The sequence below is a fragment of the Cervus canadensis genome, chromosome 2 (assembly GCF_019320065.1).
Source record: "Cervus canadensis isolate Bull #8, Minnesota chromosome 2, ASM1932006v1, whole genome shotgun sequence".
Lineage (NCBI taxonomy): Eukaryota > Metazoa > Chordata > Mammalia > Artiodactyla > Cervidae > Cervus > Cervus canadensis.
Genome location: NC_057387.1, coordinates 94,686,282 through 94,707,529, shown reverse-complemented (window position 1 = coordinate 94,707,529; position 21,248 = coordinate 94,686,282). Strand labels below are relative to the sequence as shown.

The 21,248-nt window shown below is 39.3% G+C and overlaps 1 protein-coding gene and 1 long non-coding RNA gene across 3 annotated transcripts in view; one reads left to right on the top strand and one right to left on the bottom strand.

Annotated features, from left to right (window-relative positions):
• Positions 1 to 301: 301 nt before the first annotated feature.
• LOC122437032 (cytochrome b-c1 complex subunit 6, mitochondrial) lies at positions 302 to 8,825 on the top strand. Of its 2 annotated transcripts, XM_043461459.1 has the most exons (5): positions 388 to 497; positions 5,190 to 5,216; positions 5,690 to 5,837; positions 5,932 to 6,093; positions 8,613 to 8,825. In XM_043461459.1, exons 3-5 carry the CDS (start codon positions 5,775 to 5,777, stop codon positions 8,643 to 8,645), a joined length of 258 nt encoding a protein of 85 aa, XP_043317394.1. In that variant the 5' UTR covers positions 388 to 497; positions 5,190 to 5,216; positions 5,690 to 5,774; the 3' UTR covers positions 8,646 to 8,825. The 2 variants fall into 2 exon arrangements, with proteins under 2 accessions (XP_043317393.1, XP_043317394.1); XM_043461458.1 differs by lacking the exon at positions 5,690 to 5,837 and having other exon boundaries at positions 302 to 497.
• Positions 8,826 to 11,227: 2,402 nt separating this feature from the next.
• Positions 11,228 to 21,248, bottom strand: part of LOC122437029 — a 16,661-nt gene continuing 6,640 nt past the window's right edge. The window contains exons 2-3 of the long non-coding RNA XR_006268165.1: positions 13,375 to 13,829; positions 11,228 to 11,439 (exon numbers count right to left, since the gene is read on the bottom strand). This is a non-coding gene — a long non-coding RNA (uncharacterized LOC122437029). The remainder of the gene's footprint in view (positions 11,440 to 13,374; positions 13,830 to 21,248) is intronic.

Genomic DNA, 21,248 nt, shown 5'->3' with positions numbered 1-21,248 from the left:
CTTGGGGAGGTGCGCGAGTCCGCGAGTAGCAGTCTCGGGCCGCCATCTTGAAAAGGTCAGCAGTTAGGAAGGTTCCATCGACGATGTGGGGAAGACTGGGAACTGCGCTAAAAGAATATCAAGTATTTATGCATACGTCCCAAGTTTCTTAGAAATCAATAATTCAAATATCCCATAAGGTCAACATATTTGGGCCTGGTGTGGCTAAGAGGATATTCCTTAGCAAATCCTTCTGTGGTGCAAATACCAGCTCTCCCTGCCCCCTGCCTCTGGACGGTAGTACATGCCAATCGGAGCGTGTGTTCGCCACTACGACTAGTCTGCCGCACTTCCGGCCAGATCGCCGGATATCCGCTGAGTGACCCTTACAAGTCCTTTTTGATCCTCAAGTGGAATAGGTGCCGCTGTTGCTGCTTGTGTTGAGGCCAGAACCACAGCCTGACATGGGGCTAGAGGACGAGCAAAGGATGCTGACCGGGTCCGGAGATCCCAAGGAGGTAAGACTCTGGGGCGATTCGACCTCCTTTCACAGCCCTGAGGCTCAGGACCTGACCCGCCGAAGCACGGGACCCTCTGGTCCCCCGTTTCCCGCTCGAGTTTGCAGGGTTGGGAGAGCTGGTTCCCCGTACCTTTCCCCAGAGTTCGTCGGGTGACCTTGGGCAAGTAGGTGACTAGGCTTTCTCTGGGCTTCGGCTTTCCCATTATGTGAATGTGATGAAGGTTTAACGAGAACAAAAATGCTTTGTGGACTAAATTTTTGTAAAAATGAGGCCTGCTTATGTTTTTAGTCAATCAGCTGTTCAGAGCCTCTAGTTTGACGAATTTGGGAAGCAAGCTGCCTCAGCTCGAGTCAGGGATCCTGGTATATCTTCTGTGGAGATTCCGGGCATCAGGCCTTAGGCTAGTTTCTGTGAAAACGTGATTTCGTTTTCCTTGGGTGGGGGGAAGGGAAAAGTGTCTTTGGGGATAGTGTGGGGATGTGCGGTATAATTCTGTGATGAGGGAGGGAGCTCTTTCTCAGACTGAGAATGCCAGTTTAATACTAATCATTTATTGGCTGCTTCCGATTCCAAGTGCTTTATATGTACTAATTCATTTAAGTCACATAATAGCCCTGTGAGGTATTAGGTAGTCATAGTATTGCCATTTTACATGAGGAAACAAGCATAGAGAGGTTAAATATCTAATCTGAGGACACACAGCTAATAAATCACGGAGCCAGGAATTGAACTCAAACAGCGTGGTTCCAGACAAGGCTTAGCCACAGTGTTACATGGTTTTACAGAAGCCAGCTAGTTTTGTTTCCCATCACATTTCCTATCTTTTGTTCTTTGGTCACTTCCCTGCAGTTGTTCTGGGTTTATGGGTTAAGAATAATTGGGAACTAGTTTATCCCATAATTTTTTCTAGTCTTATTTTCAGAAAAAGGACAAGAAAGAAATGGAGCCAATCTCAGGAGGTTCACCTGGAAGTATACCAGAAAGTTCAGTAGGGCTTATCACAGCAGTAGATGAGAAAACAAAGTAAACAAGTAGTCAGTTTTAAAATGAAGAAATCTGAGGTTTGTTATGAAGAACCTATACATCTTGGAGGTTGAATCTTTTTATTTAGTGTGACCTTGGTTTTTATCATTGATAAAAAACATTACCTGAAGTAGTCCATATTCAGACTTGTATTTGGATTTATTTTCTCAAAATATATCATGATACTTTTGACACAAAATTGTAAAAAATGATCAATAAAATAATCATTATAGTAACACTGCTAATAGGGAAAGGATATAAAGGTCTTGCTTCTAGGATGTTGATTTCTGGTTTCTAACTCAGGCAGAATGGGATTTCAGTTTTTTTGAATAACTGTTTTTAGGATGAATTTTTTTTTTTTTAAAGCAAGGTTAAGAAATATTGTTTAATGGAAAACTAGACTTGTACATCCTAAGTAATAACTTCACATTTAGAAGACACTTTTGTTAATTTGAGAATAAGCAGCCTGTATTACAGTGAAACCTGCCCTGTCCCTCACTCCCAGTTTTCATAAGCTTTGGTCCCTTCCCTAAAGATCATGGTAGAGAATGGGGCAGATTGTATAGAGTTTTGAAAACACAGTGAGGGATTGTTGAACTATTTTTTTTTTCTCTATATATACCTTTTCTTTCCCTTCCTGCAAACGTGGACATGTACATGCACCAGCGGGCAAATGCTTCACTTTTGACAGGTTGAGTTACTGATCAGGCACTACTATGCCACAGATTCAAGACTGTGCTCTTCCTCTCAAAGATATTTTTTTTTCCCCATACCCCTTGGAAGAAAAGAAACTGAGGTTGAAATAATAGGTAGGGCATGATGTTTTTAAGCTTGTGAGTGGAGTTGTGTAGAGCTTTGGTGCACTTATATTGATAGTGTACTTAGAGTCCTGAAAGTTCAGCCAGCCAAAAATCAGTGACAGAAATTATCTTTAAATTCTGGCTAAAGGAGAGTTTAGGTTTGGCTATTTTCATTTACCCAATTCAAATTCAGAACATAGGAAAAAATGTTAGCTTTCTACCTAACTTGGTTTGGGAATGTCAGGACTAAATTTAGCTATTTCTGGTACTACTGGTATGTCTCAGAATTTAGAAGAAAATATATTTAAGTTGGGGACTTTCCTGTAGCTCAGATGGTAAAGAATCTGCCTGCAATGCAAGAGACCCGGGTTCGATCCCTGGGTCAGGAAGATCCCCTGGAGAAGGAAATGGCAACCCACTCCACTCTTCTTGCCTGGAGAATTCCCTGGACAGAGGAGCCAGGCAGGCTATAGTCCATGGGATCACAAAGAGTTGGACACGACTAAGCAGCTCACACACATACACACGCTGATTCCATATGAACAGTTGACAGCTTGAATGACTGATTAATTTGGTTGCATTGGGTCTTAGTTGCTGCATGATGGGATAGTCATTGCATGTGGGTTCCAGAGCACGCAGGTGCAATAGTTGCAGCAGGTGGGCTTAGTTGACCTTGAGCCATGTGGGATCTTATTTCCTCAATCAGGGGTTGAACCTGGATCCCCTGCATTACAAGGTGTGTTCTTAACCACTGGACCACCAGGGAAGTCCCTGAATCTTTTTTTTTTTTCCCATAATCAAAACATTTAATGAGCATAAATATATGACAGACATTATAGATACAGTTAGGTATTACATATAGCATAGTATTTGCAAAATCTATACATTAAAATTGATATGGCAATTTTACTGTGACAGCTTGACTCTATATCAGAAAATGTTTGATTAGTGCTTGTTATTACTAAATTGGGAGCCCCTTAAGGGTCTATTATAATTAATCAAATCATTACAGATACAAAGTGCATAAACTTTTAGAGCATTGTACACACTTAAGTTTGTTGCTAATGAACATGAGATTCTGTGTCCTTGTTTAAATATACTCAGGACTTGTTTTATTTTTTTTCCATTTATTTTTATTAGTTGGAGGCTAATTACTTTACAATATTGTAGTGGTTTTTGTCATACATTGACATGAATCAGCCATTCAGGACTTGTTTTAATCAGGTAGGGTAAGGTTACAAGTATGGAGACAACTTTTTTTTAAAATTTAGACTACTTTATAATTTATTTTAAAATTATTTAAATTGTATAACCTGTAAAGTTGTTTATATCAGTGACCCTGTCTAGTATGATATCTATTACCCTTCTTCAAAGCATAACCAAGATAGGACAACTGTTTTTGAATGAAGTTTATTACTATAGTTCCTGACTATATATAGTTATATATAGCGACTGGACTGACTGACTGTAGTTCCCAAGAGAAGAGGGCAGGCCATACCACCCAGGGCCACATGGGGAGGTGCCAGAACCAATCAGGAGCAGAAGAAGGACTAGGTGAGGCAGGATGGGCATGTTCTGGCAAGTTTTGTTGTTGTTCAGTCACTCAGTCGTGTCCGACTCTTTGCAACCTCTTGGACTGCAGCATGCCAGGCTTCCTTGTTCTTCACCGTCTTCCCGAGCTTACTCAAACTCATGTCCATTGAGTTGGTGATGCCATCTTGTCCTCTGTCTTCCCCTTCTCCTGCCTTCAATCTTTCCCAGTATCAGGGTCTTTTCCAATGGGTCACTTCTTCCCATCAGGTGCCCAAAGTATTGGAACATCAGCTTTAGCATCAGCCCTTCCAATGAATATTCAGGCTTGATTTCCTTTAGGATTGACTGGTTTGATCTCCTTGCAGTCCGTTTCCTTGCAGTCCAAGGGACTCTAAACAGTTTCTCCAACACCACAGTTCAAAAGCAACAATTCTTTGGCTCTCAGCCTTCCTTATGGTCTAACTCTCACATCCATAGATGACTATTGGAAAAACTATAGCTTTGACTATATGGCAAAGTAAGATCTCTGCTTTTTAATGCGCTGTCTAGGTTTGTCATAGCTTTTCTTCCAAAGAGTAAGCGTCTTTAATTTCATGGCTGCAGTCACCATCTTCATTGATTTTGGAGCCCAGGAAAATAAAATCTGTCACTGGTTCCATTGTTTCCCCATCTATTTGCCATGAAGTGATGGGACTGGATGCCATGATCTTCCGTTTTTGAATGCTGAGTTTTAAGCCAGCTTTCTCTCCTCTTTCACCTTCCTCAAGAGGCTTTTTAGTTCCTCTTCACTTTCTGCCATAAGGGTGGTGTCAGGTTATTGATATTTCTCCTGGTAGTCTTGATTCCAGCTTGCACTTCATCCAGCCTGGCATTTTGTATAGTGTACGCTGCATATAAGTTAAATAAGCAGAGTGACAATATACAGCCTTGACATACTGGCAAGTTTAAGCCTGGATAATTTCTTAATAGGCTGTCGACTTTGGGCTGGTCCCTTTTTGTTTGGTACTTACCTCTAATGTGATTAGTACAGGGGCAATAATTGGTTTAGTGTAGGAAAGTTATATAAAGGTAGATGGTAAGAAGGGTTTTGGATTGGTTTCTTTGAAATGTGTGCCCCCTGGCAAGTTGTTGGCCAACTCTAGAAATTAGGCAGCCCTGGGAGGGGCTGTCTCCAGGATTAGCAAGGCTCCTAAAGTGTCAAAACACCATAAAATACAGAAAATTTTAAAACATGACTGATATTGTCTATCCTTAGTAATTACAACGTCAGTATGATTGCGAATATATATGTCATAAAATTGCTGCTGACATTAATTTTGTTTTCATTTTGTAGGAGGAAGAAGAGGAAGAGGAATTAGTGGTAAGAGCTGTCTCAGGTTTGGAACCATCTCAGTAAAAGAAAGTTTTGAGTTTCATGAAACTAAGGGCATTTTAAGGATACTCAACACCTTGGAGAGAATGGGAGTGGAAAAATCCTTTAATACTCCTGTTCAGTGTTTGTGGCATGTGGGCCTGGGAAGCTGAGTCTTTTCTGGGTTTGGGGCTTCTACAGTCATGGTATCAGAGAGCACAGTAGCAACTTGAAGGCCTGGTACTCAACCATGTGCTCTTTGTGGTCTAAAAAGAAATTCTAGAAGGAATCTTAAATGATCCTTCTCCATGTTAACATGGCCTTTCTAGCTGGTCAGCTGGGTTGCATAGGCCAGTTGTCCAGTGAGGGGAATTAAAATTCAGACATTATATATCCCAAAATGATGTGATAATAAACAAGGCAGGCCTCCTCTAGATGTCCTTCAAATTTGGCCAGGTTTCCTTTATCACCTTGTTTTTCAGATAGGACTGAGGCTTTCAGTGCATACTGGCAACCCTGGAAGGCAGGAATGTGAAACTTTCCCCTACTACTTAGCATCAGAATTAAATGGGAGACCCCATTCTGCTCTTACTGGCGGCAGTGTGGCTCTGCCAGCTGGCCTTCTGCACGGTAATTCAGAGGCAGCACCTTGGTTTGGTGGTTGTATTAAAGCATGTGGTTTGTGGGTCTCCCGAAATCCCCATTTTGTGTGTTTCTCTCCCAGGATCCTCTAACAACAGTGAGAGAGCAGTGCGAGCAGCTGGAGAAATGTGTGAAGGCTCGGGAGCGGCTAGAGCTTTGTGATGAGCGTGTATCCTCCAGGTCACAGACAGAGGAGGACTGCACAGAGGAGCTCTTTGACTTCTTGCATGCAAGGGACCACTGTGTAAGTCAGCCTAAAGTCCGGAAGGGGAAAGCTTATAGTGGCAGGGAAGACTTGGTGATGACCACCTTTCTTTCCATCCTAGGAGCAGGACAATGCTGAGCATTTTACATACATAATCTTACATAATCCTCTGATTCACTGAAGATAGATATTCCCATTTTACAGATAAAAAACTGAGGCTCAGAAAAGAGATGTGATGTTCCAGTTTACACTGCTAAGCAGTAGGGAAACTGGATTCTGTATTTTAAGTACAAAAGGCTATTCTTTAATATATATCCTCCAGTGTGTCTTGTACATAAGAGTTGGTACAAAAGTTTTTTTTTTTTTAAACTTGTTTTTGACTCCCTTACATATGTAACAGTAAGGTATTTTAATAGTACAGGGTAGGCAAAGTTTGATATGATTGTTTATGTTAAAATTGGGTGGCTAATAAGCATATGAAAAGATGCCTAACACCATTAGCTCTCAGGGAAATGCAAATCAAAACCACAATGAGATATCCCTTCACACCTCAGGATGGCTATAAAATAAAAAAATATGGGGAGAAATGGGTGAAGGGGGTCGGTAAATAACTCCCCACAAAATAGTTAATGACCTCCACTATCATAATTTATGCTTCAGCAATCCCAATTTAGGTATTTTAATTCTATAATATACAGTGCAAACACAAATGCACATGCACACATATTTGTACACAGCTCCTATAAACACATTCTGACAGTTAAAGAAAATTTTGTTTGGCCATGCCATGCTGCACATTTTGCAGGGTTTCCTGACCAAGGATTGATCCTGTGCGTGCTGCAGTAGAAGCATGGAATTCTAACCAACCACTGGACCCACTGCCAAGGAATTCCCTGGAGTTTTTTTTTTTTTTTTAATAAATAAGAACAAAAACCTAACTGAAGTCATACTGTCTATATGTTTTCTTATATAAGCTAATATTCTTAAACAAAATGAAATATAATAACATAACACACTTACATATAAAATATGAAGGAGCATTATATTCCTTTCCATTGATGTATATTCATATTTTATCCATCCTCTAGTTTATAATTATTCATACAGCTTTTTTTCAACGTGATTTTAGTGGAAAGAGGGAAAACTTATATACAAAATACTTATATACTGCTTTCTATATCTTAAGAAATAAGTGTTGGTGATGTGGAGAAACTAGAAACCTCATATACACTGCCTATGGGAATGTGTATTGGTACAGCCTTATTGAAAGGTCTGGCAGTTCTTCAAAAGGTTAAACTTAGAGTTAACATATGACCCAGCAATTCTACTACTAGATGTACACCCAAGACAAATGAAAACATCTCTACACAAATTTGTACACAAATATTCATAGAAGCATTATTCATAACAGGCACAGTTGGAAACAATATAAATGTCCATTAGCTGATAAATAAAACTTGATGTATCCATATAAAGGAATATTATTTGGCAATAAAAAGAAATAAGTACGTTACTCAAAAAACATGTCTGTTGGTGGGGTGGATAAACAAAATGTGGTATGTACATACAATGGAATATTATTGAGTCTTAAAATGGAAACTGATACATGCCACAGCATAGGTGAACCTTGAAAACATGCTAAGTGAAATCAGTCAAACACAAAAGAACAAATTTTCTACTTACATGAGGAACCTAGAGTAGTCCAATTCATTGAGATAGAAAATTGAATGGTAGTTGCCTTTATTTAATGGGTATAGAGTTTTAGTTTGGGAAAATGGAAAAGTTCTGGAGGTTGATGGTTGTAGAACAATGTGAATTACTTAAGGCCATACAAATGAATTGCTTAAAATTATTAAAATGGTGAACGTTATTTAAATACTCTTTGAGTCAAAACTGGGTTAAGATCAGGGAATGAGATGGGCATGGTCCCCGTCACTGAGTTATAAGCCAGCACAGGAGGCAGAATGGTTAGTAAACTGGTAAATCTTTTGGGTAGAACCTCAGGATGCCCTTTACTGAACCTTCTATTTAAAGTTGCTGTTCCTCCCCCCCAAAAAAATAAATAAAGTTGCTGTTCCTTCCCCCCACCATTTTATTTTCCTCATAGCATTTATCACTACCAGAAGTAATATGTATATTTCTCTCATTGTCCTCTTAAGTTCTATAGGACACAGATATTGTCTTGTTTACCATAGTGACTCAGAGTCTAGAATGGTATCTGGCATATAGTAGATGTTTTATAAATATTTGTTGAATTGGTAAGCACTGTGATTGGGAGTCATGTTTCTTTGGGAAAGACAGGAAGGACAGGAGCTTGTTAAAACCTAAATATGTAATTTAGGTTTTAAAGGAAAATTAAAAGATGAAAAAGTGGGAGAGAGATTCCCAGTTAAGAAGAAAGTATTCCAGTAATTGAGGGGAGTTCATTAGGGCTCAAGAAGAGTGTGAGAAGGTGAGTGGTTAGGGAAGAGGCAGTGCTGCTCCAGATTATGAAGAGCCTTGTAATTCATGACATTAAACATGCCAGTTGATGACATCCTTTTCTTTCCCCCATCCAGGTGGCCCACAAACTGTTTAACAGCTTGAAATAAGTGTGCAGATTTGTTCAACCCAGCCTTCATCACCTGGGCATTGGGATATTTCCTCATGGTTTTGAACATGATGTTTATTTGTGTAACTAAGTTCACGTGAATCTCAAGGATTTTGGCTTAGGCAAGTAATTTCTGTGTAATTATCAGTGATTTCATCTTAATAAAGTCCAATGATCAGCAGTCTTGCCTTCTGTCTTATTTTTTTTAATTAAAAAATTTTAAGCATGAGGATAGATAGAATAATCATCAACCCCCATGTACTCATTACCTAGCAATAATAAGGACTTTTAAAATTTTTACTTTGGCATTAGTAACACTAATTGCTTAATATCATTAAATACTCAGTTCATATGAAAGTTTCTTTTATCTCAAAAGTGTCTTGGGAATTCCCTTGGCAGTCCAGTGGTTAGGGCTTCGAGTTTCCCCTGCAGTTGGGCACAGGTTCAGTGTCTGGTCAGGGAACTAAGATCCTGCAAGCCATACAGCACAGCCAAAAAAATAACAGCAAACAGTTTTTGGTCTCAGTGTCCAACAAGATTGCTTTTCTCTTAAAATACTGTTTTTTAAGGGAGAGTGGAGAGGGGTTTAGTTCAGTTCAGTTCTGTCATTCAATCGTGTCCGACTCTTTGCGACCCCATGAATCACAGCACGCCAGGCCTCCCTGTCCATCACCAACTCCCAGAGTTTACTCAAACTCATGCCCATCGAGTCGGTGATGCCATCCAGCCATCTCATCCTCTGTCGTCCCCTTCTCCTCCTGCCCTCAATCCCTCCCAGCATCAGGGTCTTTTCCAATGAGTCAACTCTTTGCATGAGGTGGCCAAAGTAGTGGAGTTTTCAGCTTCAGCATCAGTCCTTCCAATGAACACCCAGGACTGATCTCCTTTAGGATGGACTGGTTGGATCTCCTTGCAGTCCAAGGGAGTCTCAAGAGTCTTCTCCAACACCACAGTTCAAAAGCATCAATTTTTCGGCCCTCAGCTTTCTTCACAGTCCAACTCTCACATCCATACATGACTACTGGAAAAACCATAGCCTTGACTAGATGGACCTTTGTTGGCAAAGTAATGTCTCTTTTTAATATTTCTTTTTAATGTCTCTGCTATCTAGGTTGGTCATAACTTTCCTTCCAAGGAGTAAGCGTCTTTTAATTTCATGGCTGCAGTCACCATCTGCAGTGATTTTGGAGCCCCAAAAAATAAAGTCTGACACTGCTTCCACTGTTTCCCCATCTGTTTCCCATGAAGTGATGAGACCAGATGCCATGATCTTAGTTTTCTGAATATTGAGTGAGCTTTAAGCCAACTTTTTCACTCTCCTCTTTCACTTTCATCAAGAGAGGGGTACTGGAGTCTAAACAGGGTGAGGAAAGAGGACCTGGCCAGTCAGCGCTGGCAATGGGAGATTGGGTACATACATACAGGGGGAATTGATCCAGTAAGTTGATATATTGGAGATAATGAGAGCTAGCAGAAAATGGAGTTATGAATATAGAAGAGGATAAAACCAGAATGAAGCCTGCAGTGTTATTGGTATGAACTAAATAAATACAAATTTCAGTGTAAGTAAATGCAGATGCCAATGTGTATATGTAGGGAATGTATACATTCTTCACCTTGGCCCACAAAGAGGGCTTTATTATCCAGTCAAAGGATCCAGGGCTTGGAGAAATGGGTGATTCCAAGCCTGGGGTGGGGAAAGTATAAGATCAACCTGAACATTTGATTCAGAGAGAAGGAAGTGCTCAAAGAATGATAGGGACATATCAAAAGTAACATAAAAACCCCTAGCCAAATCTGGGACAACTTGAGCATTAAAAACATGAAATGCAGACAGAGGGAGAAAAGTGACGCGTCTAGAAAGTGACATGAGGTTGTGTGTTGGCTGACCAACTGAAAGGAGAGGCGGGTTTCACTTGTACACGGTGGTGATTGCTGTCTAACTGTGTACATGTTTGTTGGGATGGCTGTCCCGCATTTTGTGTATTGGGGTAAGAATATCTATGAATTACCGTAACTGAAAGTAAATATTCTGAATTAAGTCTCACTTCTAAGTCACACGGCTTCTGCCTTGGCAGCGGTACCTTTAGAAGCTGGCTGGAGACAGGAGCCCTGAGACTCTAGGCAAAGGGAGGGGGGTGGTGTGTAATATATGGGTCTCGTCGCCTCTAACCATCCGTGTAGAGTTTTTCCTTTCCTTGATGGCAGTAGAAAGACCTCACTTCCATAACATACTACTCTTGATACTTTCTTTAAAGCTACTTTTTCATTGAAGATTTCTCTCCTGAGGTATTTAACCTGGGAGCCGGGAGGCTAAGGCGCTCAGGTCCTGGCTCTTCAGTGAATTTAATTGTGTGACCTTGGGCAAGTCACTTAACCTCTGTGTGCTTCAGTCTCCCTATCTTGTAAAATGGGAGTAATACCTACCTCACAGGGTTGTTGTGGGGATTAATTAGATACAATGTCTGTAAAGCATCTAAGGTTCTCGAAGAAGGCGCTATATAAATACAAAATAATATCTATTAAAGTTGGTCTATTTGTGAAAAAAAAAAAAAAACAAACATGAAAGTAGTGGATTATAACTCACTGAATAAAGCAGAAATCCATGAATCATACTAATTATATAAGTAAGTGAATCAACTGAAAGTTTGGTAAGAAGGGGATATATGTTTTATTAAAGGAGAAAGTACACTGGAGAAGTCTAGCAGACAGATGAAAGCTGACATCATCCATAATGGGACAGATAAATGGACCTCCTATAGGCAGCAATAAGAAGAATACAGCATCACAGATTCCTGTAAGAAATAGGTAAGATAAATCCAACCAGATAAATTGAGGAACATTCTATAAAATAGTACATTGTACAAAATAATCCTTACTTGTGTCAAGGGTGTGATAGTCAAGGAAGACTGCTGAACCATTTCACACAGGAGACAACAACACATGCAACATGTGGCTGTAACCTGGATCCTTTTGTTAAGGATATTACTGGGACAGTTGGTAAAACTTAAACAGAGTCTGAGTTAGATGACAGTGACTTAATGTTAAAGCTTGGAATTATTAAAAACAAAAACATTGTAGTAAGTTCCAAGCATGTGGAATAGAGGCCAACTTGTAGTCCTGTGAACCATCCATAAGCCTATGTCTAGAGTTAGAACTTGGCACATTTCCCCATAAAAACAGTAAATTGTGATGAGGCTCCACAGTTATCACTAATAAAGTATGTTGCCTAAGGGATAGGCAAAAATGTTCGCTGTTCCAATTGGGGAGACAGGCTAGGTCAGCACTGTTCAATAGAGCAGTGCGCAGTGACGACAAAGTTCTCTTCTGTATTGTCCAATATGCTAATGTGGCTAATGTGACAGGTACTGAGTTTTAAATTTTATTTAATTATAACTTTGAATTAATTTATGTTCAATAGTCCTGTGCGGTTACTATGTTAGACAGCAGAGGACTAGAAGTTGCATCTGAGTGATAAATGAGGGAAGCAGGCCCTCCAGGCCCTGGAAAATTGCCTTTATACTGCAGTCAACTGTTAGCTTTGTAGAAAGGCACAACCAGTGTTGCCAGATCACTTGTTTTATGTGAAATCTCCCAGTTGTTAAATGTGAACAACTAACTTTTCAAAGCATTAGGCTAAATAAAACACACCTATGGGCTGGGGCTTTAGCTCACTAGTTTGCAACCTTTAGTTTGCACATGAGAAAGACCTATATGTAAATAATCATACACAGAAAGTGAGCCATGCCAGAAACGAGTGCTTTGTGCTTCAGAAGTAATCAGCAGACTGATATTCAATATAGCCTGCAAGACTAAGGCTTCACAGGCATGCATGGTAATGGAGCTTCTGAGAATCTGAAGGACTGTGTTTGGAAAAAGTGGGGCAAAGGGCCACTTTAATTTAGAAGCTCTTTGAGCCTATTGTCCTAACTACAGGGATGGCCAGCATCTTCCAACCATTTCTGACTTAGAACCCACGTCAACAGTTACGTATAATCCTCCCAAATACCTAAATACAGTAAGTTCCCTTCATACGAACCTTCAAGTTTTGAACTTTCAAAGATGTGAACATGTGTTTGCATGTCCAGTCAGGTAAGTTCACATGTCTGGCACACATTGTCACACGCATGCATCGTCTAAAAGTGGTTGTGCTTTTGTGTGCTGTATAGTACAGTAGCGCAGTATCTTTATTTCAAGCACAGGATGTCCAGAAGCAAGTGTAAAAGCAGCAGTGATGTAGCTGGTACTGCTAAGAAGCACCAAGCAATAACAATGGAAACAAAAGTGAAAATAATTGAGGGTGGGGTGAGATGAAAAGATAGTAGACGTCACTTGTTCTTATAACATGAATCGCACTATTCTAAAGAACAAGATCATGGAACATGTGAAATCTGTGCTAATATTGCCAACAATAATATCAAAGAAATGTAGAAAAGCGATAGAGAAATATCTCGGTGTGTGGATGCAGGATCAACAACACTGTCAAGTTCTGCTTAGCTTAATACTGATTCAAGAGAAAGCTAAAAGCCTTTAGGAAGACTTGAAGAAGAAACACAGCGAAGAATCAGAGAGCACATCTTTTAATACTATATGTGGCAGGTTTCATCGGTCCAAGGCTAGAACCAATCTTTACAATGTAAAAGTAAGTGGTGAGGTAGCAAGTGCAGATATGGTAGCTGCCCAGGAATTTACTGAAATGCAAGAAATTACTGGTGAAGGCACTTATTTACCTGAGGAGGTTTCTTAATGTGGATGAGACAGGACTGTATTGGAAGAGGATTCCAGATCAAAGTTACATCAGTAAGGAGGAAAAGTTGATGCCAGACGATAAAGCAGCAAAGGTTAGGCTAACTCTGTTGTTTGGTGGCAATGTTTCCAGTGATTTGAAGCTGCAGCTTCTCCTCGTTTATCATTCAGAGAACCCAAAAGCCCTTAAAAACATAGCCAAAGGCTCTCCTTGTTGTGTGAAATAGTAACTCCAAAGCCTGGGTTTCACAGACCATTTTTCAGAACTGATTTTTCCACCACTTCATCCCAGAGGTAGAGAAATCTTGCTTGGAAGGTACGTCCTATTCAATAGTCTTTTGCTGCTTGACAATACTCTGGGTCACCCCATTCATGGATGGCTCTCATCCCAACGTCAAAGCAGTGCATCTGTCATCAAATACTATGTCGCTCATCCAACCTACGGACAAGGGAGTTAGAGTGACTTTCCATCACATTTTTCATCAGATATAAAGGTGAATGATGAATTAGGAACAACCTTGTGTTAATTTTGAAAGGACTGTAACATCTACAAGGCCACTAAAAAAAAACAAACTGACTTTGCTTGGCATGAAGTTACTGCTGTCACCATGAATGTGGTTTGGAAGAAACTTTGCCCACAGTTTGTTCATGATTTTCATGGATTTGAGAAGGTGGATGAAGAGTCCAAAGAGATCTTCAGCAACTCAGTGACCCTCAGTGAGAAGCTGGAGCTAGATCTGTAAGGGGACGATTTCATTAAGCTCTTGTGCAACATGAGAAGGAAATCTGATAGAATTGGAGGCCCAGAGAAAGGACGAAGAGAGGAAAGAGGTAAAAGAACTAAGTGAAGAACTGAAGAGAATTATGACACAGGAAATGGAGGGGGGTTTTCTTTGAGGAGGCACTGTTAGTTTTTGAGGTGAATTTTTGACCCAAACATAGAACAGTACATGAAGCCTGCAACAGTTGTTCAGAATGCAGTCTAGTGCTACGGGGTCATCTATGATGAGAAAAAAGAGCTACTACCCAGACATCACTGGATCATTTTTTCAAGAGAGCAGATAGAATTGAATCCAGCAAAGAACCAGAATCTGTGCCATCAACATCATGTGGAGTGAAATTGCAGCTTGCCCTCCGTCTCCTATTGCTGATGATCCTTCAGCTCTGCTATCTCCTCTCCCTCCTCCAATCAGTATCTCTTTTTGTCTGTTCACTTGATGCCAGCCCCTGTATGTATGTACTGTAATACTATACTTTTCAAGGTACTGTACTGTAAGATTAAAACTGTTTTGTTTATTTTTTGTTTTTTAATGTATTATTTGTGTATAAAGTATTCGAACCCTATTAGTATAGTACTATACAGCCGATTGTGTTAGTTGGGTGCCTAGGCTAACTTTGTTGAACTTACAAATTGGACTTTTGAATGTGCTCATGGAACAGAACTTGTTCATATGTAGGGGATTTACTGTACATGGTAGTACTATATTTGTTGTATGTAATCCAATCATTTTCAAACATCGATTAAGTTTTCAAACAAACAACAAAGTTGAAATTTTACAGTGAACAGCCCTAAACTCATTACTCAGATTTTAGTGAATATTTAGCAAAGTGTTACTATCTTGTTTTATCATAAAAAGGAAGGAGTTATCATAGAGAGCTAGCTCTTAATTCATCTTAGAGGATGCTTAAGTGTGTTGCTGAATACTAAGCTGCAAATGAGTAGAATGAAACTTCACATACCCAGGCAACTACTGGGTAACTGTAAACTAAGTAATTCCCAAAGCTGTAAGCAGAGGGCTAGGAGATGTTTGAGTTTTGACCAGCTATTGTGGAGAATTCCCATTCAACTTGAACTCCAGAAAGGGATACCTCTCCAGGGCTAAAACTAGCCATAGAGAGAAGCTACTCAAGATAGGCTATAACAAATCTTTAAAAAAGGAACCGTGAAAGTATCAAGCTGATTCAAAAACACACAAAAACCCTGAGTGCCTGCCAGAACAAATTCCAAGACATTTTAAAGAAGACAGCAAAATCCAGCATTCAACAATGTAAATTTCACAATACCAAGTGCTTAGTAAAAAAAAAATAAAAAACTGCCAGACATACAAAGAAGCAGGTAAATGTGACCAGGAGAAAAATAGTAAACAGACTCTTGGGCATGTATCTGGAGAAAACTATAATTCAAAAAGATACATGTACCTTGATGCCCACTGCAGCACTATTTACAATACCCAAGACATGGGAGCAACCTAAATGTCCATCTACAGATGAATGGATAAAGATGTGGTATGTATGCACAACAGAATATTACTCAGCCACAAAACAGAATGAAATAATGCCACTTGCAGCAAGATGGGTAAACCTAGACGTTATCAGACTAAAGTGAAAGAAACTAGACAGAGAAAGACAAATATCACATGATAATGCCTGTATGTGGAAATTATATATACATGAACTTATTTACAGAACAGAAATAGACCTAAAGACACAGAAAGCAAAAGTTGTGGCTACCAAAAGGGAAAAGTTACCAAAGAAGGGGAGGGATAAATTAAGAGTTCGGGATTAACATGTACACATTACTATATATAAAATAGATAACCAACAAGGACCTACTATATAGCTCAGGGATCTATACTCAATATTTTATAATAACCTATAAGGAAAAGAATCTGAAAAAGAACATATATATATATATATACATGGCTGTATCACAGTGCTGTCCTCCTGAAACTAACACAACATTGTAAATCAACTATACTTTAATTTAAAAAAATTAAACAGACCCAGAATGATAGAGATGATAAGACAGTAGACAAAGACATTGAAACTGCTATTACAAATATGCTCAAGGGTTTAATGGCAATCAACATAATGAGAAAGGAAGTAGAAAATATGAAAACGAATCACATATAATTTCCAAAGCTTAAAAATACAATATCTGAAATAAAAAATTCACTGGACAAGATTAACAAAAGATTAGATGCTGCTAAAGAAGGAAAAATGAGTGTACCGGAATATTCTTGAATACATAACAACAGAAAGTATAAAAACTGAAGCACAAGAGAAAGGAAACACTAAAAATAAATGAACACAGGAAAAGTAAGCTGAGGCACTATATCAAATGGCCCAGAAAAGAGGGGGAAGGGGTTAATGGAGGGGCAAGAACAAGTATCTAAAGCAGTAATGATTAAAATTTTCCACATTTGGACTTTCCTGGTGGTTCAGTGGATAAGAATCTGCCTTCCAACACAGGGGATGTGGGTTTGATTCCTGGTCTGGGAAGATTTCACGTGTCACAGAGCAGTTAAGCCTGTGTGCCACACCACTGAGCCCACATGCTGCAACTACTGAAGCCCAGGTACCTACAGCCTGTGGTCTACAACAAGAGAAGCCACTGCAATGAGAAGCCGGCACACTGCAACTAAGGGTAGCCCCCTTGCACTGCAACTAGGGAAAGCCCATGCAAATCAATGGAGACCCAACACAGGCAAAAATAAATAAATAAAATTATATTAACATTTTTTTCCAAATTTGATGAAAACTACAAATTCACAGTTCCCAGAAGCTCAATAGACCCCAACCAGAATAAATACACACCACACCAAGTCATTTATTTTCAAAGTTCTGAAAACCAGTGATGCAAATCTTAAAACAGAAAAGACGTATTACATACTAAGAATTACTACATACTTCTCATTAGAAACAACTCATCTTTAAAGTGTTGAAAGAACTATAAATTGACCCAAGAGTTCTGTTTCTTGTGAAAATACCTTAAATGAAAGCAAAATAAAGATGTTCTAAAGACAGAGAAGTGGTTAAGAGGGGAAAGGCAGGAGGTGGGGAGGGAGGAAGGGGTGGGGAGGAAGGGGATGGGAGGAAGGGTGAAATGGGTAAGTGGAGCCAACTTTATGGTGACAAATGGAAACTAAATTTTTGGTGGTGAGCACACTGTAGTGTGGGCTTTTCCAGGTGGCTCAGTGGTAAAGAATCTGCCTGCAATGCAGGAGATGCCGGTTTGATCCCTGGGTCAGGAAGATGCCCTGGAGGAGGAAACGGCAACTCACTTCAGTATTATTGCCTGAGAAATCTCATGGACAGAGGAGCCTGGCGGGCTATAGTCTATGGGGTTGCAAAAGAGTTGGACACGACTTAGCAACTGAACAAACAAAAACAAAAACGTTGTAGTATATACAGAAGTAGAAATATGTTGTACACATGAAACTTATATAATGTAAAAAACCCATGGTAGTGCAATAGTAAAGAAAACAAAAAAAGATGTTTTAAACAAACAAAAAGCAAGAATTCACTGTCAGCAGAACTTGGACGACAGGAAATATTAAAGGAAGTTCTTCAGAAAAATATATTATACTAAATGGAAATTTTGGTCTACACAAAGAATGAGTAGTCCCAGAAATGGTAACTATATGGGTAAATATACTAGATATTTCATCTATTAAAAATTTCTTTAAGGGATAGCTAACAATAAAAAGAGTAAATTTGGTAGGAAGAAATTATAAAGAGTAGAAATCTGTGAATAGAAAAGAAACAAAGAAGAAAACCAACAAAATCAAAAGCTGGCTCTTACAAAGTTTGATAAAATAGAATAACCTCTAGTTAGGCTGATAAAGTATAAAAGACAAGACAGGGATTTCCCTGGTGGTTCAGTGGTTCAGACTTCACGCTTCCACTGTAGGAGGCATGGGTTCCACCCTTGATCAGGGAACTAAGATCCCACATATCATGTGGTGCGACCAAAAAAATGAAAACAAAACAAAAAACAACAACAAAAAAAACTTCATACATAAGTTATAGTAACTAGAGAGACAACATTGCTATAGTTTGTATAAAGCAGGGGTCAGCAACCATTCTCTGTAAAGATTCAGATCCTAAGCACTCAGCTCTGTTTAGCAGCAAAGGCGCCATAATAAAGAAAGGTGTGGCTGTGCTAAAACAATATTTCAAAAGCAGGCTGCAGGCTGATTTGGCTTACGGCTGTGGTTTGATGCCCACTGCTTATAGACACTAACAGGATAACAACAACGGAATATTCTGAATAATTTTAGGTGTAGAAATTTTACAACCTAGGTGAAATGAACAGACACTTGAAAAGACTCAAATTATCAAAACTGGTACAAGAAGAATTAGGAAATTCAAATCAGGGTTTCTTAACCTCAGCACTATTGACTTTTTGGGCTGGATAAATTTTTTGTATGAGGGGACAGTTCTGTGTATTGCAGGGTTTTCAATAGTATCCCTAGCCTTTACCCACTAGATGCCAGAGGCACCACCCAGCTGTAACACCCAAAACAGCTCCAAATGTTACCAAATATCTCCTGTGGGCAAAAATCACCTGTGGTTGAAAACCACCGCCCTCTATCAAGGAAAGAAGTTGAATTCATAATTTAAAACCTTTCCTTCCTCCTTACTCCGCTCCCCTCTGCAAAATTGAAAACTTAGTTTTTAACATTGGTTCATCATTCAAAAATCAATCCATATAATTCATCATATTAACAGAATAAAGAAGAATAGCCATAGGATCATTTCAATAGATACAGGAAAAGCATTTGAAGAAACATGAACAACGCTTCATGACTCAAAAAACCTCAGCAAACTAGGAACAGAAGGGCACTTCCTCAGTCTAGTAAATGTCATGTATAATGGCAAATTACTGAATGTTTTCCCCTGAAGAATGGAAACAAGATAAGACATCTTGTCTACTACTGCTACTTGTATTTAACAGCGTACTGTAAGTCATAACCAGCAGAGTAAGGCAAAGGAAAAAAAAGGTATATAGACTGGAAAAAAAGAAGTAAAACTGGGAATTCCCTGGTGGGGCAGTGGATAAGAATACCCCTGCCAATGCACGGAACATGGGTTCGATCCCTTGTCTGGGAATATTCCACATGCCACAGAGCAACTAAGCCTGTGCAAAACTACTGATCCCAAGCTCTAGGGCCTGCAAGCCGAAACTGCTGAGCCTGTGTGCCCCAACTACTGGAAGTCCTGGAGCCTAGAGTCTTTGCTCCATAACAAGTGAAGTCACTGCCCTGCAACGAAGAGTAGCCCCTGCTTGGCTCAACCAGAGAAAGCCCAAATACAGCAATGAAGACTCAGTGCAGTCAAAAATAAATAAATTAATTTTAAAAAATGAGTAAAAGTGACTCCATAAAAGACAAGTTTTGTGCACAGAATGTCTTAGAAGATTTCCAAAAAGGCTACTAAAACATAATTGCATTTAACAAGGTTTCAAGATACATGATCAGTTGACAAAAATCAATTGTATTTTAATATGCTAGCATTTTCTTGAGAAGTAAAGTAAGAAAGCCACTTTGAGGAAAACTGTCAATTGATAGTATTTGTTGCCAAAAATACAATTTGCACTTTTAATAAAAAATTACGATTCTGAAAAATTTATACCCACCACTGTGAGCTTAAAAACTTCTTAACATTTAAAGAATTTTCTGATGAGATGAGCAGTGATATTAACAAATTTGATTTTTTATATTATATAATGAATATGAAAACGTGGAAGTTCTGCATAACTCAGTGAACCAACAATTTCCAAATAACCACTGTAGGATCTAACAATTATGCAACAGGCAAAAGATTCGATGAAAGTACAAGACAGACCAACAGATTTTATCATGGTAATCCAAGTCTATGCCCCGACCAGTAATGCTGAAAGCTGAAGTTGAACAGTTCTATGAAGACCTACAAGACCTTCTAGAACTAACAGCCAAAAAAGATGTCCTTTTCATTATAGGGGACTGGAATACAAAAGTAGGAAGTCAAGAAACTCCTGGAGTAAGAGGCAAATTTGGTCTTGGAGTACAGAATGAAGCAGGGCAAAGGCTAATAGAGTTCTGCCAAGAGAACCAACTGGTCATAGCAAACACCTTCTTCCAACAACACAAGAGAAGACTCTACACATGGACATCACCAGATGGTCGACACCGAAATCAGATTGATTATATTCTTTGCAGCCAAAGATGGAGAAGCTCTATACAGTCAGCAAAACAAGGCCAGGAGCTGACTATGGCTCAGATCATGAACTCCTTATTGCCAAATTCAGACTTAAATTGAACAAAGTGGAGAAAACCACTAGACCATTCAGGTATGACCTAAATCAAATCCCTTATGACTATACAGTGGAAGTGAGAAATAGATTTAAGGGACTAGATCTGATAGACAGAGTGCCTGATGAACTATGGACGGAGGTTTGTGACATTGTACAGGAGACAGGAATCAAGACCATCTCCAAGAAAAAGAAATGCAAAAAGCAAAATGACTGTCTGAGGGGGCCTTACAAATAGGTGTGAAAAGAAGGGAAGCGAAAAGCAAAGGGGAAAAAGGAAAGAAATGCCCATTTGAATGCAGAGTTCCAAAGAATAGCCAGGAGAGATAAGAAAGCTTTCCTCAGTGATCAATGCAAAGAAATAGAGGAAACCAATAGAATGGGAAAGACTAGAGATCTCCTCAAGAAAATTAGAGATACCAAGGGAACATTTTATGCAAAGATGGGGCCAATAAAGGACATAAATGGTAGGGATCTAACAGAAGCAGAAGATATTAAGAAGAGGTGGCAAGAATACACAGAAGAACTGTACAAAAAAGATCTTCACGACCCAGATAATCATGATGGTGTGATCACTTGCCTAGAGCCAGACATCCTGGAATGTGAAGTCAAGTGGGCCTTAGGAAGCATCACTATGAACAAAGTTAGTGGAGGTGATGGAATTCCAGTTGAGCTATTTCAAATCCTGAAAGATGATGCTGTGAAAGTGCTGCACTCAATATGCCAGCAAATTTGGAAAACTCAGCAGTGGCCACAGGACTGGAAAAGGTCAGTTTTCATTCC

Excerpts from the sequence above, each read along its gene's own strand:
- LOC122437032 (XM_043461458.1), top strand. The coding sequence starts at position 444 with ATGGGGCTAGAGGACGAGCAAAGGATGCTGACCGGGTCCGGAGATCCC. Across the intron at positions 498-5,189 it reads GGTCCGGAGATCCCAAGGAG|GAGGAAGAAGAGGAAGAGGA; the intron begins GTAAGACTCTGG and ends TTCATTTTGTAG. Across the intron at positions 6,094-8,612 it reads TGCATGCAAGGGACCACTGT|GTGGCCCACAAACTGTTTAA; the intron begins GTAAGTCAGCCT and ends TCCCCCATCCAG.